This window comes from Anabrus simplex, chromosome 2 (assembly GCF_040414725.1).
Source record: "Anabrus simplex isolate iqAnaSimp1 chromosome 2, ASM4041472v1, whole genome shotgun sequence".
NCBI classification, from domain to species: domain Eukaryota; kingdom Metazoa; phylum Arthropoda; class Insecta; order Orthoptera; family Tettigoniidae; genus Anabrus; species Anabrus simplex.
In genome coordinates this window covers 481,788,029-481,813,782 of record NC_090266.1, presented here as the reverse complement: position 1 = coordinate 481,813,782, position 25,754 = coordinate 481,788,029, and the positions used below count along the sequence as shown (strand labels likewise).

General features: G+C 37.6%; 1 protein-coding gene across 2 annotated transcripts in view; it reads right to left on the bottom strand.

Annotated features, from left to right (window-relative positions):
* Nucleotides 1-25,754, bottom strand: part of mon2 (Mon2 homolog, regulator of endosome-to-Golgi trafficking) — a 583,018-nt gene that overhangs the window by 547,130 nt on the left and 10,134 nt on the right. The window contains exon 2 of one of the 2 annotated variants that reach the window (XM_067140860.2): nucleotides 12,087-12,218. The exons of the other annotated variant lie outside the window; for it this stretch is intronic. Coding sequence (XP_066996961.1) covers nucleotides 12,087-12,218 — 132 coding nt within the window. The remainder of the gene's footprint in view (nucleotides 1-12,086; nucleotides 12,219-25,754) is intronic. 2 annotated transcript variants of the gene reach the window in all.

Here is a 25,754-nt window from a genome sequence, read left to right as displayed (position 1 = left end):
TGAGGATCTCTCCTCTAACTGGTTCGGGACAACCGGTAGATTGTATAGTCCCAGCCGCCTGGGAACAAGAATGGCCATGACTCAGAATATGTCCGAGATGCCCACTGCCATTCCGTAGCAACTGGTATCCCGACTCTCAGGATCACTTACTAGGCCATTCAGCTGTTGCCCATGGTTCACGAACTAGAACGTGACTACAGTAACACACACCATGAACCAATTCAGAAATAATTCCCCTAAATGTTGGCAGTGAAAGTGTAGGGAGTCTTAATTCATTCATGCTACTAGTATTTGAAAAACTAGCTATTGAGGGGGAAGGTACACTTGTATTTGGTTCCAAAAGAGTTTCCATCTTAGATTCTATTTCTAAGATAAGTTCTTCAACAGATTCCCTGCCTGCATCATGAACTTCTGCAGTATCGTTAATCTTTAACTAGGTTAGAACATTGTATTCATCCTTACTTGAACACAGCAGCCTTTGCCTAACTTGAATGTCATTCATGTTAGACCCTTCATTAAATGCGCTGACAAAACTACCTATAGGCTTTATTCAAGATTGAATAACTGCTCTCCTTTTTATCAGACCTTTCTGCAGAACGGGATGCATGGTGAAGGACAACAAGAAATAATGGATATATGATAAGGACTGGGATTGCCTGACTACTTACAGATCAGGAGCAAGTATCTTTCCAAAGCAGGGCTGAAGACCAAAGAGCTCTGAGTGGCTGAGCTGCACTCTGGTGCTCACCTCTGGAACTACTGCTACAGGTCTAGACTGTTTCCTCGGAACCTCCACCAATTGTGTTGGTAAGATTATATTCAGCCGGCTCTACAGTTAAGATGGCAGCAACACACACTTTAATCTCAACGTTTATAATTAATGATAACTGTATTACTACTCAGTTCATCACATTGCAAATCACAGTGTTTCATGTAGAAAAACAGTTGTGAATTACAGATACGGTACGTTAGTTGAATTCACTCGTTTGTACTTCACTACGCAGTACTAACTCGTGGGTGGTTGTAGGCTTGGCAGCTATAAGAACACACTCATACATTTCACAAAAACACATATACATGAACTGTAATCATTAAAATGCGCAGGTTATATGAGGTATATCGCCAGTGAATCATATCGGGCACTGGAGGACCAAAATGTTTGGTCTCGTGTTCGGGTTGGTAGACCGCACTGTATGCTCTTCCCACAGTGCACATAAATGTATGCCATTAAGTACAAAGGGAAGGCCAAAAGAATGACCATTTCATAAATAATGTATTAATAACACTAAATACACTGTAAAAAATATATAAATAGGAGGCTGTGGTCCATGATGTAGTACAATGCCATAACCATCCCATTCTCACCCACGCCAGTACTGTCTCGTCACTGAAGGCACACTGGAGAGTTGTGTTGCATCGCATCCCCTTCCAGAGAGGGTGCAGCACAAACATTGTCCCTGATTGGTGCTACCCTCTTGGACAAACATATACCTAGTGTTCAAACAGAGGCAAGTATGTGGGTTGCAAAAGAGATTTAATGGAGAGTCTGAAATCTGTCTAAAATACTTCGCTTTTTCAGTGGTTTTGTTAATGAAATAATGTTAAATTTATCAGAAATATTTGTCATCTTTGGAGACTTCACCTCTAAATCTGATTTCCTTGATGTCTTCTCTTCTCACAGTGTTATATCATTCAATAATATTGTTCTTTTAACATCCCACTAACTAGTTTCACAATTTTTTGGAGATGCCGAGGAAATCTACTGACACGAGGTTTACGTATTTGAGCACCTTCAAATACTACCACACTGAGCCAGGATTGAACCTGCCAAGTTGGGGTCAGAAGGCCAGCACCTCAACCGCTTGAGCCACTCAGCCCAGCTGTGTTATTTCATTGACTATGCCCCAGACCTTACCCTGGATATTTGCATTGTGATTGATCAGATTTAGTTTGTTCCCCTTTTTCTGCACCGTTCTTTAAATTTCCAAGTTATCTTTATTCTTCAGATATTGTTGACAAAGTCAATCTCTTACATGTATAGATTTCACCAAACTGTAAGTAATCCATTCCGTTCTTTTAACTTTGTTTAATATTAATTGTACAGTGCTCATGCAGCTCCTAACTGTCTTCATGAAATTATCAAGTTTGAAATCTAAATGATTGTTATTTAAGATGACTCTCCAATTCACTTTACCTAAATGTTTTTTGACCTCTGTTTTGACTTCTGTTTTTAAACAGTAATGATGAAAATTGGGAATACTGCTAAGGATCAAGGCAATTTGAACAATGAAGCATACTATTATAGGATAATGATCATAAATTTTATTTTGAGAGATGACAGACAAAATGCCATCATCTTTCAATCTACATTTAATCAAAGCATGATCAATAGAATTTACTTCTAAAGATACTCTAGTAGGATTGCTTATTAAGGACTAGAATATTTTTATTGCAAAATATTAAGATATTTGTTACAATTGCGTTCATTTAAAAGATGTACAGTATATTTGTGTCCTCAATTAACACTTTGGTTTAGACATATCTCTCCCATATATAACAATAACAAGAATGAACACACTGTATGAAGATGTTCATATGAAACGGCTTCAGTGGTGAGCTCATGTGAGGCGTGTGGAGAACGATATGTTCTTGGACACAGAAGATAAGAAAAGCTGGAGGAGAGCTAGGACACAATGGTTAGACTCAGCATTTTTATGATTTCAAGGTATGTAGGGTAGAAGTAGTGCTAAGGTGTAGTAGGGGCACTTAGTTCATTCAGAGAGGATTACATACAAAATGCTGAAAATAAATAACAGTCTATAACGATGTATGTATGTATGTATGTATGTATGTATGTATGTATGTATGTATGTATGTATGTATGTATGTATGTATGTACAAGGTGTAGTCAAATGAAAACCGAACACCTGCTACAACATGACCATGGAATGGTTTTATAAAAATTAATTACCAAGAGCATTAATAAATTTATCCCACTGAGAATACGAGATGATCAATTCCAGTTTGGTAGAAAGAGGTAGGTCGCTGTCGGATCCACAACCACACCCACTCTTGCAATTCCTCGTCCGAATGAAACCGATGTCCACGAATATCTTTCTTCAGATCGCTAAAAGTGTGAAAATCACAAGGTGAAAGATCCAGTGTGTGCAGAGGATGTTGAAGTGTTTCCCAACAAAATTGCTGAAGCATAGCCTTCACCAAATTGGAAGCAGTGGGGCGAGCATTATCATGCAACAGGATGACTCCGCCTGACAGCATTCTGGGCGTTTTGACTTCATGGCGCATCGTAGTTTCTGCAAAGTGTCTTCACAGTCGAGGAAGTCGACAAGCAGAGGGCTCCTGCAGTCAAAGAAAAAGGTCATCAGACTTTAGCGAAACTTGTGTGAACAGCTTTGGATTTCTTTGGCGGGGGAGATTTGCGATGTTTCCACTGCTGGCTTTGCCTTTTGCTCTCAGGCTCAAAATGGTGGCACCACGTTTCGTCCCAAGATGATATGGGACTGAAACGCATAACTCTTCCTTGTGATGCTGCTGCTGCAGATGACTCAGACATGATGCCATTCTACCAATCTTTTGTCCTTCCATCAGCAGAAGCGGCACCCACGGCACGCAAATTTTGGGTAACTGCAAGTGATCTTTGATAATGGCATGCACAAAGCCATGGCCAATGCTGACCTGAACACTAAATTCCTCCTCTGTGATTTGTCGGTTTTCCCAGAAAAAGCCATCAATCTGCCCTATCACATCAGGAGTAATGGCTCGATGGGCCTGTCCTGGACGCGCATCATCTTGCAGTGATGTGCACCCTTCTCGGAATCTCCTATGCCACTCGTGCACACTCGTCATGGATGTGCGGTGTTTGCGATACTCAGCAAATACATAACAATGAGTTTTGCATACTCCAGCACCCTCAACCACCAGAAATGAACCACACTTCTCTGCTCTTCTTTGCTTGCCCCCATTTCTACACCTGGATGAACACAGTCGACCAGTCCACGCACCAACAAAAACATAACCCAACAACTGTGTGCACCTGTGAGTTGTCACTACGCAGTTCTCCTACCACAGCAATGGCAGTACAAATACGTGACAACAGAGTTGGCACCTTTGGCGCGGAATGTGTGTTATGGCAGATGTTCGGTTTTCATTTGACTGCCCATGTGTGTGTGTATGTATGTATGTATGTATGTATGTATGTATGTATGTATGTATGTATGTATGTATGTATGTATGTATGTATGTATGTACTAGCAAGATACCCGTGCTTCGCTACAGTATTGTATTATAATGAAATTTACAATTGAATGCTTAACGTTTTATATATAATCTTATCATAGGTTATAAACTTCATGGTTCTGATCCGTATTGAATTGCAAGTACAATGTAATTATTAAATTATTAAATTGGTGTAGTAATGGTCCACCTTTCAATACTATAACTGTAATATTCTAAATGACATTAATTAGGGACTAGTTTCGCCCGGGGCTGGGCATCTTCAGCCTTAATGTAACACACCTAATAACTAAACAAATGTACATGCACACAATTGACATAAAACAAATGAAAACAAATATATACAAAGTGACATTAAAAACTGGGATGGAATTATGAATAAATCTGAAAATGAACTAGGTTCTAACATCTTGAGTATGTTCATCATTGAGAATAATTTCAATGGCCAGCCCCGGCCAAAACTAGTCCCTAATTAATGTAATTTAGAATATTACATATTATAGTATTGAAAGGTGGACCATTACTACATTAATTTAATTATTGCATTATATATAATCTGCCGAAATTCGCGATCTAACTCGTTTTCTGAGAGAACCCGCCAAAATTCGTGATCTGACTCGTTTTCTGAGAGATTACGGCAAAGTTCCTCTAATTTTTCAATCTTTCTTTCCAGCAATCGATTTCGTACTTCCCGGGCTAGGTCCAGGTATTCCACCCGGTCAGTTGGGTCTCTAAATCTTTGCCATCCTTTCCTATAAGCATTTTTAATATGGATCAAATCCTTGAGGGGATCCAGCGTTGTGCCGTCTTGGGTGCCTTGGCGGTACTGAACCAGTGGGCGAACTGCAATCATAGTCATTACCCAGCCAGGACCCATTCCCAGCATGGTCCGTACATTTTGACGACGGTCCAGAACATTATTATTATTATTATTATTATTATTATTATTAAGGTGGGTGATATTAGTTGAATTTAGGTTGTTGTTATTATTATTGCTAGTGGCTTTACGTCGCACCGACACAGATAGCTCTTATGGCGACGATGGGAGTGGAAAGGGCTAGGAGTTGGAAGGAAGCGGCCATGGTCTTAATTAAGGTACAGCCCCAGCATTTGCCGGGTGTGAAAATGGGAAACCACGGAAAACCATCTTCAGGGCTGCCGACAGTGGGATTCGAACCCAATATCTCCCAGATGCAAGCTCACAGCTGCGCTCCCCTAACTGTACGGCCAACTCACCCGGTATTATTATTATTGATGGTCAGGAACCCAGAGCAAAATGCAAGACCGCTACTTGGCGGTAATTTACATCTGCTACCACTGTCATTGCTGACAATGTGACCAGCACCATCGTCGCACGTAGGCAAGTGCGCAAGATATCTTTCGACACGAATGATATACTTCCGTGCATTATTGACCTTATTACAGAGGTGAACAATTGCACGGTCAATATCATTCCTATTGTTTATTTCAAACGTGTTTAAATTTTTATTTATATGCCAAGAGAATCTACTGTAATCTACCTTTATGTTCTCCAAAGGAAAAGATGGTTCTTGAAAATGAACCCAGTAAAGATAAACAATGATCAGTTTATGATCAGAATAAGTACATTAAGAACAGTAAAATCAATTGGTCTCAACTCTTTTTTCATCCCACCGCCGTTAAGTTGATCTACCCCCCATCCCAAAAGAAGGAAGGTGTGTTTCCTTATGTTTAAAGGAGATTCCAAACACCAATGTTCACGTCTGTTACCTTCCGTTCTGAGATATAAGTATCCCCATAAAAAGAAATAACTTTTTTTCACTTCCTTTCACACTCCCCCCATTAAGTGAATTTCCCGTTAAAAATACATATTTCTTTAATAGTAAAGGATCTTCTAAATACCAATTATCATGACTCTAACATCTTCAGTTTTTGAGATATGTGTCCTCATAAAAGGAATTCAAATCCTTTTCATCCCCGCCCCCCAAGATGATTTCCCCCAAAAACGCTTTTTTTCTTTCTTTTTAAAGGAGATCCAAATACCAATTTTCACATCTGTAACATCTTTAGTTTTTATTAGATGTAAGTATCTTCATACAATTAATTCAATTAGTTTTTCAATTCTTTCAACCCCCCTCCCCTTCATTGGATTTTCCGAGAATACGTGTTTCTTTAATTTTAAAGCAGATACCAAATACCAATTTTCAAATCTGCAAAATTTTTTGTTTTTGAGATAATAGTATCCTCAAACAAATAATAAACTCTTTTTTCAATTTCCCTCAATCAATGAATCAATACTGATCTGCATTTAGGGCAATCGCCCCATTTAGGTGGATTTCTGAAAACAAAAAATATATATTCCTTTATTTTAAAAGGAGATTCCAAATACCAAATTTCATGTCTGTAACATCTTCAACTTTTGCGATATTAGTATCCTAATTAAAAGAATTCAACCCCATTTTCAGTCACTTTTACCCTGCCACCCAAGTGGTTTTTCAGAAAACAAAAAATACAAGTTTCTTTATTTTGAATAGAAATAAAAAATACTATATTTCACTTCGGTAACATGTTAAGTTTTTGAGATATGCTGTAGAAATGCTCATTTTAAAATTTCACCCCCTTTTTAGTTCCCCTTAAGAAGAGTTTCCAAAATCAAATCACCTATGTTTCTTTACTTTTACAGGAGATTCCAAATACCAATCTTTACGACTGTAACATTTTACGTTTCTAAGATATACTGTAGATATAGTCTTCCTAAAAAATTACCCCAATTTGTCACTCCTGTTTAAAGCCATATTAATTGGATTTTCCAAAAACAAAAATGTGTGTTTATTTTCAAAGGAGATCCCAAATACCAATTTTCAGGTCTGTAATATCTTCTGTTTCGGAGATATAAGTATCCTCATTTAAGGCATTCAACCCCTTTTTCATCCTTTTCACTTCTCCTATTGGGATTTTCCGAAAACAAAAAAAATGTGTTTCTTTATTTTTAAAGGGGATTCTAAATACCAATTTTTACATCTGTACACTTTAAAAGTTTATATATATATATACACACACACACACACACACACACACACACACACACACACACTCATTTTTAAAATTCACCCCCCTTTTCAGCCCCCCCCCCATTAATTGGATTTTCCAAAAACAAAAAATACATGTTTCTTTATTTTTAAAAGGGATCCCAAATGCCAGATTTCAGGTCTGTAATATCTTCAGTTTCCAAGATATAAGTATCCTCATTAAAGGCATTCACCCCTTTTTCACCCTTCATATTGGGATTTTCCGAAAACAAAAAATACATGTTTCTTTATTTTTTAAGGAGGTTCTAAATACCAATTTTTACACCTGTAAACTTTTAAAGTTTTCAGATATATATACACTCAGTTTAAAAATCCACCCCCTTTTCACCCCTCCCCCCATTAATTGGATTTTCCAAAAACGAAAATTATGTGTCCCTTTACTTTTAAAGGAGATCCCAAATACCAATTTTCAGGTCTGTAATATCTTGAATTTCTGAGATATAAGTATCCGCATTAAAGGCATTCAACCCCTTTTTCACCCCTCTTCACCCCTCCTATTGGGATTTTCCGAAAATAAATTAATACATGTTTTTTTATTTTTAAAGGAGATTCTAAATACCAATTTTTACATCTGTAAACTTAAAAAGTTTTCAGATATAGATACTCATTTTAAAAATTCACCCCACCTTTTCACTCTCCCTTTAATTGGATTTTCCAAAAACAAAAAAATATGTGTTTCCTTATTTTTAAAGAAGATCCCAAATACCAATTTTCTGGTTTGTAATATCTTCAGTTTCTGAGATATAAGTATGCTCATTAAAGGCATTGAACCCCTTTTTCAACCCTCCTTTTGGCATTTTCCGAAAACAAAAAATATATGTGTTTCCTTATTTTTAAAAAAGATTCTAAATAACAAGTTTTATATCTGTAAACTAGGTACACTCATTTTTAAATTTCACCCTGCTTTTCACCCCCTTAGCGACGGAATATCCAAAAATTCTCTCTTAGCGAGCACTTACATGTTAATATGAATGTATCCCCTAAATTACAATTCTTTATGTCCAATAGTTTTGGCTCGGCGATGATGAATCAGTCAGTCAGGACAAGTTATTTTATATATATAGACTAGCAAGATACCAGTGCTTTGCTACGGTATTATACTGAAATTTATAATTGAATGCTTATCGTTTTATATATAACTCGCCGATATTCGCGATCTGACTCATTTTCTGAAAGATTACGGCAACGTTCCTCCCATTTTTCAATCGTTTTTCCAGCAATCGATTTCGTACTTCCCGGGCTAGGTCCAGGTATTCCACGCGGTCAGTTGGGTCCCTAAATCTTAGCCATGTTTTCCTATAAGCATCTTTAATGTGGATCAAATCCTTGAGGAGATCCGGCGTGGTGTCCTCTTGGGTGCCTTGGCAGTACTGAACCGGCGGCCGGACTGCAATCATAGTCATTACCCGTCCAGGACCCGTTTCCAGCACGGTCCACACAGTTTGACGACGGTCCAGAACATTATTATTATTATTATTATTATTATTATTATTAGGGTGGGTGAAATTAGTTGAATTTAGGTACCGGTATTATTATTATTGTTATTATTATTATTTTTATTATTGATGTTCTAGACCCCACAGCAAGATGCAAGACTTCTACTTGGCGGTAAATTACATCTGCTGCCACTGTCATAGATGACAGTATGACCAGCACCATTGTCGCCTGTAGGCAAGTGCACAGGACTTCTGGCGATACGAATGACATACTTCCGTGTATTATTGACCTTATTATTGAAGTGAACAATTGCACGGTCAATCTTATACCTATCGTTTATTTGAAATGTGTTTAAAATTTTATTTATATGCCAGAAGAATCTACTGTAATCTAACAAGGTTCTCCAAAGGAAAATATGGCTTTTGAAAATGAACCCAGGAAAGATTAAAAATGATCGGTTTATTATCAGAATAAGTACACTGAAAATCCACAAGCTGTTTCCAGTCATTCCACCGGGTCAGGAATGGAATGAATAAGCCCCCAGCTAGCAGTGAGGATAGGAATTGTGCCGGCTGCCGAAGCCTGTTGCACTCCTCTGGGGCAATGATTAATGAATGACAAATGAAATGAAATGATATTGGAGTGTTCCTGGAAGGAATGATGACGGGGAAAACCGGAGTACCCGGAGAAATACCTATCCCGCCTCCGCTTTGTCCAGCACAAATCTCACATGGCGCGACCGGGATTTGAACCACGAAATCCAGCGATGAGAGGCCAACGCGCTGCCGCCTGAGAGACAGAGGCTCCTTGTAAGTACATTAGGAACAGTAAAATTAATTGGTCTCACCTCCGTTTTCACCCTACCGCGGTTAAGTTGATTTACCCCCCCACCCCCAAATTAAAAAGAAGGCGTGTTTCTTTATGTTTAAAGGAGATTCCAAATACCAATATTCACGTGTGTTACCTTCAGTTTTGAGATATAAGTATTCTCATAAAAATAATTCACTTTTTTCACTTACTTTCACACTCCCCCTTCCCTAAGTGAATTTTCCAGCAAAAAATATTTGTTTCTTTAATAGTAAAAAATTTTCTAAACACCGATTATATTCAGTTTTTGAGATATGTGTCCTCATGAAACGAATTCAACTCCTTTTCACACCCGCCCCAAAAGATGATTACTCTCCCCCCAAAAACGCGTTGTTTTATTTTTAAAGAAGATGTAAATACCAATTTTCACGTCTGTAACAACTTTAGTTTTTATTAGATGTAAGTATCCTCATACAATTAATTCAATTAATTTTTAAATTTATCACCCCCCCCCCCCCCGACCCTTCATTGGATTTTCCGATAATACCTGTTTCTTTGCTTTAACAGGAGATTCCAAATACCAGTTGTTACGCCTGTAACATTTTACGTTTCTGAGATGTACTGTAGATATAGTCTTTCTAAAAACTCACCCCAATTTGTCACTCCTGTTTAACCCCCATTAATTAGATTTTCCAAAAAACATGTTTCTGTATTTTTAAAGGAGATTCCATATACTAACTGTCTGGTCTGTAATATCTTCAGTTTCTGAGATATAAGTATAATCATTAAAGACATTCAACCCCTTGTTCACACTTTTCACACACACACCCCCCCTCCCCCCTATTGAGATTTACAGAAAACAAAAAATATGTGTTCTTTTATTTTTAAAGGAGATTCTAAATATCAATTTTTACATCTGCAAACTTTTGAAGTTTTGAGATATAGATACACTAATTTTAAAAATACACCCCCCCCCCTTTTCACTCCCCACTATTTGTATTTTCTAAAAACAAAAAGTACATGTTTCTTTATTTATAAAGGAGATCCCAAATACCGATCTTCAGGTCTGTAACATCTTCAGTTTCTGAGATATAAGGATCCTCATTAAAGGCATTCAACCCACTTTTCACTCCTTTTCACCCTTCCTAATGGGATTTTCCAAAAACAAAACAAAAAAAACGTGTTTCTTTATGCTGAAAGGAGATTCTAAATACCAATTTTTACGTCTGTAAACATTTACAGTTTCGAGATATAGATACACTCATTTTAAAAATTCACCCCCCTTTTCATCCCCCATTATTTGGATTTTCCAAAAACAAAAAATTATGTGTTCCTTTATTTTTATAGGAGGTTACAAATTTAAATTTTCAGGACTGTAACATCTTCAGTTTCTGAGATTTAACTATCCTCATTAAAGGCATTCAACCCCTGTTTCACCCCTCCTATTGCGATTTTCCGAAAAAAAAAATGTTTCTTTATTTTTAAAGGAGATTCTAAATACCAATTTTGACATCTGTAAACTTTTAAAGTTTTAAGATATAGATACACTCATTTTAAAAATTCACCCCCCTTTTCACCCCTCATTATTTGAATTTTCCAAAAACAAAAAAATACCCGTTTCTTTATTTTTAAAGTAGATCCCAAATACCAATTTTCAGGTCTATAATATATTCAGGTTCTGAAATATAAGTATCCTCATTAAAGGCATTCAACCCATTTTTCACCCCCTTTCACCCCTCCTATTGGGATTTTCCTAAAACAAAAAAATACATGTTACTTTATTTTTAATGAAGATTCTAATTACCAATTTTTACATCTGTAAACTTTAAAAGTTTTGAGATATAGATGCACTCATTTTAAAAATTCTCCCCCCTTTCCACCCTCACATTAATTGGATTTTCCAAAAACAAAAAAATTCATTTTTCTTTATTTTTAAAAGAGATCAAAAGTACCAATTTTCAGGTCTGTAATATCTTCAGTTTCTGAGATATATGTACCGGTATCCTGATTAAAGGCATTCAACCCCTTTTCACCGTTTTCACCCCTCTTATTGGGATTTTCTGAAAACAACAAAATACGTGTTTCCTTATTTTTAAAGAAGATTCTAAATACCAATTTTTACGTCTGTAAACTTTTAAAGTTGTGAGATATAGATGCACTCATTTTAAACTTTCAACCCCCTTAGCAAAGGAATATCCAAAAATCCTCTCTTAGCGAGCACCTACATCTTAAATGAATCTATGCCCAAAATTTCATTTCTTTATATCCAGTAGTTTTGGCTCGGCGATGATGAATCAGTCAGTCAGTCAGTCAGTCAGTCAGTCAGTCAGTCAGTCAGTCAGTCAGTCAGTCAGTCAGGACAAGTTATTTTATATATATATAGATGTATGTATGTATGTATGTATGTATGTATGTATGTATGTATGTATGTATGTATTAGTTCATAATACTTTCACAAATTCTAAATACCATTTTTTAAACACTTGAAAAATAAAACAGCCGAATGAAAAATCTCATTACCTTTACAATTTTCTGATCTTTTGTTTCACACCCCTGAACCAAAGGGTATAAAATCTGATTCACAATATAGTAAACAGGAGTCTGGGGATTAGCTGCAGCATTCCTGAGCTTCACTATTCCTTCTTCACAGGACTAAAAAATAAGAACATGAGTCAGTCTCAACACACTTAATCTTTAAGAAATGTTAAAATACAATCCTACAATCCATAAATTACTCAGGCAAATATATGTACACAATAAAAATTACACAGAACTAATAGCAAGGTAACTTCCTCACATTATTTGTTTAGATTTGTAGATTTTTGTGGATAAAATCTTTTTAAAAAATGTTTTATTTTCCCTCATTGTGTCTATGGGGAAATCTTTCTCAGATAGTTATTTCACCAATTCAAGTAATAATAATTTCGTGTGGCTATTTCTAGCCGAGTGCAGCCCGTGTAAGGCAGACCCTGCGATCAGGGTGGGCGGCATCTGCCATGTGTAGGTAACTGCGTGTTATTGTGGTGGAGGATAGTGTTATATGTGGTGCGTGAGTTGCAGGCATGTTGGAGACAGCACAAACACCCAGCCCCCGTGCCATTGGAATTAACCAATGAAGGTTAAAATCCCCGACCTGGCCGGGAATCGAACCCGGGACCCTCTGAACCGAAGGCCAGTACGCTGACCATTCAGCCAACGAGTCGGACACCAATTCAACTAATCAGGTATGAATAGATGTGTGTATGTGACTAAATGTAGTGACAGGGACAATAAGTTTTAAATGCACCTATTCACATAAGTTATTTTCATACTGAATTGTTGAGAAAGCTCTATTCACAATGGGCCTTCAGTGTACATAACGATGACTGGAACGTTTTGAAAGAAAACGGTACATATTACAGAGGATCCTAAGAATAATTTCTGCTTAAAGGCTAGTTTACATGGGTCAAGTAACCATTCATATTACCTGAACAAGTATAGAGAAACAAGTATTCAAGTAGTGAAAATTATTCAAAATAGACCGAAGGTGATATAGATGTACTGTTGTAAGACATACTGAACAAAATGTTACCAGATTATATGTAATGAGTAGGGTAACAAAACTGAAGAGGAGTTAAGAAGAAAACAAGGACTTTCAAGAAAAGAATGGTAATAACAAAGAGATACTTGCAGAGCTTCAGCTCGCGTTGGAGGTTCAACAGGAATACCTGAAAACGTCTGACAATATTTTGGGGATGACTGCGATACATATACAGTGATCAAAATTTTTTACGAGGGACGCTAAACCACCAAGAGTAAAACTACAAGTGACATTATGGTTTGTTTTCTTGTTTACTCGTTAAAGCGTTTTAGTTTTGACTTAGTTATAATTTTGGAAGTTTTTCAGTACATTAAGACTAATACATGACGAAGACTAACACAGGAAGAACAATATGGCTTTAGTTTTTCAGTACATTAAGACTAATACATGAAGAAGACTAATTACAGGAAGAACAATATGGCTTTAGACCAAATTGATCAACAACAGACTTGATATTTACAGAGCAAACGATAATGGAAAAACATGTGGAAAGGAACAAGGAAATCATATTCGTATTTTTGGATTTTGAAAAAACTTATGATACAGTTAAGAGAAAACATGTATGGGAATGCCTACTGAAAAGGAATGTACCAAAATCATTAATTAACAAGATAAAATGTTGTATCATGAGAGTAAAAGCAGTGTACAAGTGGGGGAGTGGTGACTCTGAAACATTTTATACAAAAAAAATATCAAGCAAGAAAGTGCACTGTCGCCATTATTGTTTATTATATTGATGGATGAAATCATAAAAAGTGTAAAACAGAGTATCAGTAGTGATGAAGTGAATGCTTTAGTATTTGCAGATGATGTGGTGATTTGGGGAAAGGGAGAAAAGGAAGTACAAAGGAGACTGGACATTTGGAATGAAAATCTGAAGGAGTTTGGAATAGTATTTAGTAAAAAGAAAACTGTAGTCATGAACTGTAGAAAAGAGAAAAAGAGAAGCCAAGTGAACATAGACGGAGAACGGTTAGAGAATGTAGAACACTTTACATATCTGGGTAGCATTATTAATGGAAGTAATGAAATCAACCCTGAAATTAATAACAGACTAAGTAAACGTACAACATGTTATCATCAAGTCAGAGAGCTTTTATGGGATGACAAAGCACCCAAGAGAACGAAAGTAACATTATATAAACAGTATTTCATACCAATTGTAACATACGGACTAGAAACGCTGGTAACTAATAAGAGACAAGATAGTAAGATCCAAGCAGTAGAAATGAAATTTTTAAGAACATTGGTTAAAAAGACAAGAAGAGATAGAATTCAAAATATTAAAATCAGAGAAGAGCTAAATATAGAACCGTTAGTACAGAACATACAGAAAGCAAGACTGAGATGGTTTGGACATGTAAAAAGAATGGGAAAGGAATGGGTAGCAAGCAAATTGGAAAGAGAAGTTAAGGGAAAGAGACCAGTTGGAAGACCGAAAAGGTGGATGGATCAGATTTGGAAGGACATTAGAGAACCTGGATTGGATGTGGCAGAAGTAATTGAGCAGGCAGGAAAAGTGCAAGGACAGAAAGGAGCGGAGGAGGCTTGTTGACCACACCTGGGCGACTGGAGTGGGACATTGATGATGATGATGATATGATTAATAAAACTAGAAAACACCTAAAATGGAAAACATTACATTAATAACAGAATATACATGTTAAAGATAACATTAAATTAATAACAGAATGGCAACTTTTGCTCTAGAAACATCATCACCATTTTTTTAAAATTATTTATTAGAGGAAAGTGACCAACGTTGGCCCCCTCTTGCTTTTTACTGGCATATTCTTATAACAAGTTAATTTTAATTATCTTGTGAACTAAATTTGTTCTTTGATATATTTTCTAATGAGTTTTGTAATTTAATTCAACTTACAGCTGAATATGTTTTCTATTTGAGACATTTCTTCAAATTTGTCAAAAATGACTGGTGAGGAAAATGTTGGCAAAGTCCGACCCCTTTAGGAATTACATGCAAAATCACAGAAAAATCGTATTCAAGTAAGTGAAAACATGCACTTAATTTATTCTACCATCTTACTACACTGTGTTAAGAATAAACATACATAAAATGGTGGATCTTCCATTCAGCATAAGTCGTGGGTACTTGTGCAATAACGGCAGAAATTACAAACATACTGCAATGTAGAATGCCTCTGCGTCCACCATTTTGTAGCAGGTCATGGGGAGGAGCAGCCGAGCCTGGACTACATAGAGAGTAATATCACTGTGTGGAGTCATGCCACTTGCCACACAGTGAGTCTATCGAGAAAGTGAGGCGGTGCGCATCAGCCAGACTCTGCTACTGTTACTGTCACTGGCTGCTGCGCCGCTGGAGGTCTCATGCATTGTAACGTAATGGCAGGGTAGCAGCAAATAAACAATGGACTGGTAGCTTCTACTTTGTAATTTATTAACTCTAATGATCACCTGCACACAGGTACACAATTACATTAGTTAGCATTCTCTCCCTCTGTGCTCTCACTGTTCAGTCACAATGTCAAACCGAGAGCCTTCAGTCTCCAGAGGCTTCCACGGGGTTCTAGTGACTGATGTATCTTGAAGGGTGGGTCCAGGTGTATAAGTTAGGCAAGACCTGCAAGTTCAATCTAGTGTGTGAGTTCAGTCAGTCAGAGGTTGAGAAGGAGCAGTGCAGCGATCGGACGGTTCAGATCTGTGAGGCCAGCGCCGAGGAGTGAGTACTTCGGAGCACTGGAGTGCTGCATGTAAACTGACAGAACAGCGCTGTTGATAAATGTGAGACTGTGAACGGAGGACTGCCATGTGAGTGTGAATTCTATACCATGAACAGATTTGTGTGACTGTGTTGCATGCATAAACTGTTGGGTGAATTAGTAGTGCATTGCATACAGAAGAGCGTTGGTTCAAATCCCACTTTGGCCGTCCTGAGAATGGTTTTCCAAGGTTTCCCATTATCAATTCCAGGCGAATGCCAGGACAATACCCTTGATAGACCATGGCCAAATTACTTCCAATTCCTGTCCTTAACCACCCATGGCAGAAAAGACATTCAAGAAGAGTCGATGCCGTAAAAGAAATAATGTACATGTAAAAATAAATTTTTATTATTCTCAATCCGGATAAACCGGAGATCTGGATTAATGAAGGCCAGATAAACAAGGTTCTTGTGTAATTGTGTACCTGTGTGTAAGTGATTATTAGAGTTAATTAATAAATCTAAAGTAGAAGCTACCAATCTAGTGTTTATTTGCTATTTGCCATCACTTTTTTTTTCTTTTTTTTTTTTTTTTTTTTTTTTTTTGCTAGTGGCTTTACATTGCACCGACACAGATAGGTCTTATGGTGACAATGGGAGAGGAAAGGCCTAGGAGTTGGAAGGATGTGGCCGTGGCCTAAATTATTACATTTGCCTGGTGTGAAAATAGGAAACTACGGAAAACCATCTTCAAGGCTGCCGACAGTGGGATTCGAAACCGGATGCAAGCTCACAGCCGCGCGCCGCTAACTGCACGGCCAACTCGCCCGGTGCCATCAGCTTTGTCATTTGTCATTTCCTGAACACTCTTCATGTGCTGCCCACAAATTGCAAATTGCACACTACCGAGCGTGATAGCTGCAGCTGCTTAAATGCGGCCAGTATCCAGTATTCGGGAGATACTGGGTTCGAACCCCACCGTTGGGAGGCCTGAAAATGGTTTTCTGTGGTTTCCCATTTTCATACCAAGCAAATGCTGGAGCTCAGTGAAATGCAGAGATCTTTCTCACTAGGGACTAGGTTTGAAAACTGGGGTCAAAATTTGCTGAAACCCAATAAATTGTCCATACATGATTTAACAACAGAAATACCTTAATACATTAATCAAAAATATAATTAAACAATCAAATATTTAAAAAATCAATTCCATTAAACTCAACTTTATTTGTGTTATTAGTTTAATTCTCCTGTCGCCTTTCTGAAGGAATTTTTCAATAACTGCCGTAGAAGGATTTTTCACTTTGAAATTCACTTAGCAAACCGCTTTCAATTGACAACAGGTAAAGTGTAGAAGGTCTATTCTCGCTTTGCGAATTACGAAGAGATGTCTTTACATGTTTCAAACAAGAGAATTTGTGCTCTATATTGGATGTGATGACTGGTATCATAGACATCAAACAATGTAATTAATAAGTTGCAGTAAACGCTTCTTCTTTCAAGACTATTTCTTTGAAGAATTGCATCATTTCAGTCACATTTTTGTTCAAAATGTCTGAGAGCCTGTAAATATACCAATATTAGTTCACTCCACAAATTACCAAAATTTAAAAAACTCCCGTAACTTGATTGAAGAGTCAAAAACAAGTTATCAGGTAATCAAATTCTGAAGCACTGGAATTTCTTTGAATCTAATAGCTCAAGAAATTACAAATCACTGAGATTTTGAAATCTCACCTCCGTTTGTTCAATCACAGTATCAATAATTTCATTGTAGGGAAGCACATACTTCATTTTTCGATGTAGTGGATCATCGTCTCAACATCTTTCCTTAGGAAGTTCCACATTATAATCTTCTCCTTTCCTATACGTCTCTTCAAAATCATTTCTTGCGTTTCTAATGTGAGATATCGTCTCTTGTATTTTCTCGATGCAGTATTTCACATTCAAGGGTTTACTCTGAAGAATGTTGAATAGCGTGTCCATGAGCAAAAAAATATGGCAGAAAACGTTCAGTAGAAATGCAAAATCCTTCAAAGACAATACATAGCCTTTTGCACTATAGAAAGCTTCCATGTCCCAACTGTCTGGAAATTCAGCAATAACCTAAAAAAATCCTATGAGCTGTGCTTGTTTTTCATTCACTGCATTCACTCTTCTGGAATTGAAATTCCATCTTTTATTGGCAATACTTGAAAATCATTTCGTTACTTCAAATTCAGCAAGTGCGTTAACGTGTTTCGACGAATGCGAAAAGAAATTTGGAATGCCACTCAACATTCAAAAAAATACCTTACATTCTTTTATATGGGTAACAGGCTGGGAAATAACGAGATTGAATTTGTGAGCATAGCAGTGTATGAAAAGTGCAATGGAACACCTGTTTTTCATAAGTAAATGTAAACCATTTAAGTGTCCAAAAAAATGGCAGCTCCAACATAATCTTCTGCTATAAGCTTTTGCTCATAATTGAAACGAGAGAGGACTTTAAAAACATGGTCGCTTACAGCAATCGCAGTGCGATCACTAGTGACATCTGTAAAACCAATGAATCTCTCATGAATAATGCCATCTTTCACAAACTGAATGAAGATTGAAAGCTGAGAGAGCTTTGCAATGTCTGTAGTTTTGTCCAAAACTATTGCTGTAAAAAATGACTGGTTTATTTCTGACTTAATATAATCCAGAATTACATCATTAACACTTTCAATAATATTGTTCTGAATCCTGTAGGATGTTCCTTTAAACATTCCTGTGCTGTAAAGATGAAAATTCAATTTACTGTCGTATTTAGAAAGTAACATAATTAGGTCAATATACACTACCGCTCATTAATTTAAATACACTCTGGTGTTTGAGATTTAAAACACAAAACAAAATTATATGAACTTACACATACATAATACAATCACAATCATTATATTTTACTTTCACCAAAGTCTCCTCCTTTGGATTTAATGACTGCCTCACAAACTCGAGGCAAGCGGTCAATCAGTTTCTGTAGGTATCGTGAATCTATATGATTCCACACATCCTTAACAATATTCCAGAGATATTCCTTTGCTGGATATATTAACTTCCCTGATACGTCTGTCCACTTCATCCCAGACCATTTCAATGGGATTACAATCGGGCCTTTGGGATGGCCATACCATATCTTTCAGTACTTTCTGTTTTTCCTTTGATGCAATGTAGTTCGTACAGTATGCCGACCAATGTTTTGGGTCATTATCTTGTTGTAAGGTGAACCCTTTCACTATTAAGCGCAATCCACTTGGTACTGCATGATACTGAAGTATGCGGTGGTACTGCTTCTGATCCATACATCCTTCTATTTTCATAATGTTGCCAACTCTATCTCCGGGAAAACTTCCCCAAACCATAATAGAACCTCCGCCGTGTTTAACTATAGGTAGAACACACTGCTGGGCTACCCTTTCCCCTACAAATCGGCGAACAAATATTCTCCTTCTGGTTCCAAAAATCTTGAACTTCGATTCATTGGTGAATAACATCTTCGTCCACTTTTCCGATGTCCAATTACGATGTTTTCTAGCCCATTCAAGTCTCTTCTGTTTATTTATGGGCCTTAAAAGGGGTTTTCTTGCTATGACACATCCTTTCAAGCCGGCTTCAATCAGTCTCCTTTTTACTGTTGCAACATATATTTTTGTCGTATTTATTTTTACCCATTCTACATGAATCTGGGCCGCTGTTTGGAATTCTGATCTATTTATCATCACTTTTAGTTGTTTTACGAGGTCATCCTGGTCATGGTATGTCCTTATTGCTACCTGTTGTCCTCTGGCGGTGAAGGGTGTATAGGGTGTATTGCACTGTCCTATAGATTCGCTACACTGTTTCGCAATTTGGCAAAGAGATAAGCCTGCTTGGCTAAGTGCTACAATTGCAGCACGTTTTTCTATGGATATCTCCACTCGTGGAGCCATACTAGCGATGTGCACACTTCAACTGTCATGAAGGAACTGACATGCAGGAACCACATGTCATGTATCGTAGCAATGTTTGCCATTCGCTGCAGATATCACATCACTACAGGGAACAACACAGATGCACCAAATGCGGCGTCCGTCGGCAAATAGGCAAACAAACATATCCGATAGGTACACAACATTTATGTACACAACATTGGTTGTTGGGTACTATTGTATCTCGATGACCACAAACAAAAATCATGTCATGTGTACAACTGTTGTACTATTCCTTTGCTTCCTGAACCGCACCCACGGTATTAGACCTTATCTACAGAGAACGAGATGTCAATTATTGGGTGTATTGAAATTAATGAGCGGTAGTGTAGTTTCCCTGGTTGACAGAATTTTCCTGCTCATTATCACAGCTCTTGTTTAGCCAATAGACAGCAGACATCAATCAATCGTTTCATTAGCTCTTGTTTAGCCAATAGACAGCAGACATCAATCAATCGTTTCATTAGTTCTCGGTTTGAATTAAACTCTGCACTGTTTTAAAACATCTAATCTTATTTGTTCACTCATCTGAAAATCAATTTTGGTCCACCCGAAGGATTTCTACTCAGTTATTGCAAACAGGTGTGAATGACACTTCTCGTGCCATGCTTGGAACTCGTGAAAGTTACTAATGTCACAAAATCCATCATTATGCCACACTCCCTTTCTTGTTTCGAACAGAACGCATGACCAACAATACACTTTGTTTCTTGATTTGAAGAAGCATAACTGTCCGTTTCGAAATTACGATTACAATCTTTCATTTTTGCTTGGAGCTGGCCTACCTTTGATTAATATTTGTTGATTTTCTTCAAAACTGAGGCATCCAAATGATACCATGAATAACTGATCAAGAATACAGCACTCAGACTGTCAGTCCCTACTCGTATTCTTTGCATTATCACTTGGCGTAATGCCACAGGGAGTAATGCTACTGCTCGAGCCATCGCTCTGCAGCAGGGGACTAGATTTCTTAACAGAGTCCCCTTCCATATTCTTATGTGGCAGTACTAAGACAGCAGTGGGATTTTATTGAAATTTCTTAATTTATTGTTTTAAAAACATATTTTTTTTTTTTGTATTAGATTTTATTTTGTTTAGATCTTTGAACTTTGAAGAATTCTTTTTTAGAAACTCTTATTTATAGGTTGTATCTAAATTATCATTTATCTGTGAATTTTTTTTTCTATTGGCTTTACGTAGTACAGACATTCTGTGAATTTTAATTTTTTTTTTTGTCAAAATATGTGAAACAGCGTGTACCTACACGCACAGTTCTGGAAGCACATTTCCTGTTGTGTAAACAAAGACTTTTCTCAAACATGTGTCAGCAAGAATGAAGAGACTCTTGATTGGAGAAAATAAGAGTTAATGCAATTGATGAATATAAAAGTCGAAGGTAAATACCGTTTTCTCATTGGTTCTCTTTGAGATTGCACCATATCTTGTTTCGCAATCTTACCACGCTCCTTCGGTGGGAGCAAGGTAGGATGTGTATCTTTGATCATTTGACCATCGTAGCAAGCAGTCGTGCTCCTCCTTCGGTCCCCTTGTGGGAAAACCTGGACTCAGGGTAAGCACGGTTTATACATTTATTTGGGCCGATGACCTTAAATGTTAAGACCCTTTAAACAACAAGCATCATCTGTACATTTATTTTGGTTTTTAACTTCATTTAAATGTAATAATTTCTTTTCTTACGCAGGAGTTTATCCTCGAGTTTCACGTTCACCGTTAAATTTGTCAAAATGACTTAGCCTTTCAGCTAAGATCTTGTACCTTTTATTTCGGAGGCAATATCGGTTTTTTCTTAATTTCGTCACTTACACGTAATTATCGCTCGGGTTCACCTCCCTGTATTTCCGTGTTGCCATACATAAGTACTAAATATCTATGCACACCTGAAGTGTTTTAGGTAGTGGTGCAAGTTTTCCATACCGCAGTGTTTGGGCTTATTTTTACTTGTGTGTAGATTGAGATTAGGCCTCATTTAATCATCATGTATCATTGGATAATTTTGTTTCAATTCAAATTAAGTGATTAAATTTGTTTTAGTGCACTGTGCACGTCTGCAGGCGCGGTTAAATACTGAATTTCCTTGTAAAGATCTTTCTATTTTGAGTTTGATTTGTTCCTTCTATTTTGAGTTTTGATTTATTTCCTTTTTCTTAAAATAAACGTGTGTAATCCAAGGGCAATTACCCTCTACATTTTCTTTCTTTGCAAAAGGCTACGTTCCATTACCTCTCAGGGTTCCATGCCACTTTCCACATCCATTCTGTAGTTGTTATGTTTCCTAACCTGTTGTTTACATTTTGTGCCGCAATGCTTTTGTTTAGACTTCAGTTTTTCTTTTACTGTGCTTAAATTTCATAACTTTATTATTATTATTATTATTATTTTATTTGTACAATCAAATCATCACGGTTACACTTTACACTTCGATTCGCTTTCAAAATATATAGATAATCTAACACTTTTACATTTCACTAGATCTCTTTCAGTGTCGAGATCAATAATGTAAGCTTAATAACCTTAAAACTGCCACTGGTAAAAAGCAAACGAAAATTATATATACTTGATGTGGAACGCCCGAGCATACCACCTGAACAAGACGACAGATAGACTAGGCAGCTTCTCCTGTTCCCTTCCCACGAGAAGAACCGAACATTTCCGATTCTCACTCAGCGATCACAGTCAGCGCCCAGGCGGCAATGTATGTGACAATAGTGGTACCAAGTGTTATTTTTACTGGACGAGTTGGTCGTGCGGTTAGGAGCACACAGCTGTGAGCTCGCATCCGGGAGATAGTGGGTTCGAACCCCACTGTCGGCAGCCCTGAAAATGGTTTTCCGTGGTTTCCCATTCCTAGGCCTTTCCTCTCCCATTGTCGCCATTAGACCTATCTGTGTCAGAGCGACGTAAAGCAACTAGAAAAAAAGTGCTATTTTACAGTGAAAATAGAGAAATATAAACTATGGCTTTTTTACTCTTGTATGTTTATTGCAAAATACTTAAATTACAATGTCACGGGACTACCCTAGTCCCCCTGACAGCACGCCACTGCTGGGGCTGTACCTCAATTAAGGCCACGGCGGCATCCTTCCCACTCCTTTCCGGTCCCATCGTCACCATAAGACATATCTGTGTGGGTGCGACATAAAGCAACTTGTAAAAAATATATATATATATTGCACACAGGATCCACAGTTCTTCTCTACAGCCTGATGAAAAATTTCCTCTCCAAAACATGCAATCTGTGTCATCCTCAGTTGGAGGTCCTCCTTGTGGTATGTCAATGTTATAGAGTCCCAACTATAAATGAAATGCCTCCAATGTCTGAACTTTCATCTTCTTGTAGTCCTGTGTTGAAATGTAGGTTCCTCTTTGCCCTCCCACGTCCTCTTCTTTGCCTTCCACTTTCCTAGGAGCTCCATCCTCTCCGCTGCAATCTCCTCGTCCTTTAGTCGGCTGACATTCCTTTCTCTTGGACCTCTCCAAAGACTGTGCTTGATCCTGTTTCTAAAGCAAAAAGGTTAACACAGTAGATGAAGATGGCTTTCAACCACTTGCTTAAATGTTCTGAATGATTGGTGAAGGGTTGAGATCTTCTGGACCCATAAACTGTTGAAGGACCAGAATGTTCTAGCATCAATGGTGGTGAAGTGCAAGGTGTGACTTGGTGTTCTTCTCGCTGAGAACAGGAACATTTTCTAATACTCTGACTTGATGGTAGCCTCATGAGAGATGCAGTACAGGAATAAACTTAATGATGTTCCTGTTGACAGAATATATACTTGTACGTAAGCTTCTCCATTAGATCGTAAAAGGAAACAGATCTCTGTTTCTCTCAGAGCCAAATTCTTATCTCATCGCTGTAGTAAGCTTTAAGGGGAACACTGAAAGTGTGGTTCAGAGGCTGCATCTTATGGGATGAATGAAGTGGCAAAGAAATTGTTGTGAGTTTTCTCTTGTCATATCTACCACGTCAAAATTGCGGGTGTGGATGTAATGCCCATCGAATATGAGCATCACGGGTTTCTCTTTGGATAGTTTTGTCCAGTGGATGCAACTCTCGAACCAGTTGATAAATATGTAAGACTGGACCCAATCAGAGGGATGTACAAGCACAATTGTTCCAGAAGACTTGCCTCTTTCTAAAGCTACACTCATATATATGTGCATGAGGAAATATCACTAGAAGGGGGATAAAGTTTACTGCTGCACTCATGAAAACTATCACTGCGATCAATGAACCTCTCTCAGCTGATGTGATACACTTATAATCTGCTGTTTCCCTCGCAGTCCGCTCACTTGAGAAACCTTGCTCTGAACTAATAAAAGCCCTGTTTCATCAACGTTCAATATTCTGTCAGGTGTGTATGTCTTCTTCTCAAATTCATGAGCATAATTATGGTGAAACTTGAACATATTCTCCTTGGTGAAACCTAAGGCCCTAGCATACGATGTTCTTGTTGGCTTATGCACTGATAGTTTTTCTTTGTATCATTTGAGGAACAGCTTCAACCATTTATGCCCAGCATCCTGATGATGAAAAGGATGCTTCAGATTGTTTCGTATGGCCAAAATGAATGCCATCTTTCTCAAATAACACCTTGTCAACCCACAGAAAGTAACCTCCACCTAGAGACAGTAGTCTACTAACTCTTTCTCAAGTTTGGACCCAAGAAATCTAGGCCTTCCCATTTTTGTGCACACTGCTTCCTTTGGATAGCCATACTTATTATTTGCAAGCTTCATTAGTGTTGTTTAGGTACCCCTAATTACTTAGCTGCCTTCTTCCATCTCATTGTATTACTCCTAATTGCCTCAATCACTCCCTCATTTTCTGGACATTCCAAATTTTTCAACAGGGTCTGCCATTTGTTAGGCCATCTGAAACAATATTTCAGACGGCTATAACACAATGGAAATATTTTATTGTTTAATTACTGGGGTCCAACTTAGGACAGCCGGGTGAGGCCGATGACCTTCGATGTTAGGCCCCTTCAAACAACAAGCATCATCATCATCAAGCTACTTAGGCTACCTTGTTAGTGATAATTAATCAGCTCTAAAAAGACAGAACTCTAAGCAAAATTTGACTTGCCCTCCTCTGAAGTAACCAAAAATCACTATTATGTACACATGTGCAAAAATATTCATAGACATGTAAGCACATAATGGCATAACGCCTCCATAGTGTAACTGTTAGTGTTATTAGCTGCCGTCCTCAGGGGCCCAGGTTCAATTCCCGTTACTGCCAGAAATTTAAGAATGACAGGAGGGCTGGTATGTGACTGAAATGGTACATGCAGTTCACCCTCATCGGGGGTGTGCCTGAAGAGAGCTGCATCACCTCGGGATGAGGACACGAGTTTACTTTTATGGCAGAATGCACTGGAAATACATAGCAAGCCATTACCGCCAATCCTAGATCACTTCACTTACCATCTCATTTGTAAGTTGATGGACTAAACAAGAAAACTGAAAAGTATGGTATGAAAATCAACATAGACAAAAGCAAGACCATGGTGATATCAAGAAGGGAAAGACAAGCAAAAGGCACTGTGGAAATTGGTGATCAAAGCTTTGAAATTGTGGACAATTTCAAATGCCTAGGGACTGATGTAGAATACATGGCTGGACATGAAGATTTGCAAGAGGGTGCAATAGGGCAATACATTCTGCCAGTGTGTAAGAAACCTTGTCTAGCATAAGAAAGTACCAAGAAAGTGTAAAGAGATAATGTACAAAATGTATTATGTACCCATATTGACTTACGTAGCTGAGACCTGGAAAATGACAAGTAGGGAGGAGAGTGGAATTCAAGCCAGTGAAAAGAATATATAAGAAGTATCATTAAAAAGACAAGGAAAGACAGAGTGAGAAATGAAGACGTTAGAAAGGAAGTCGGAATAGAAAACATAAATGAGAGA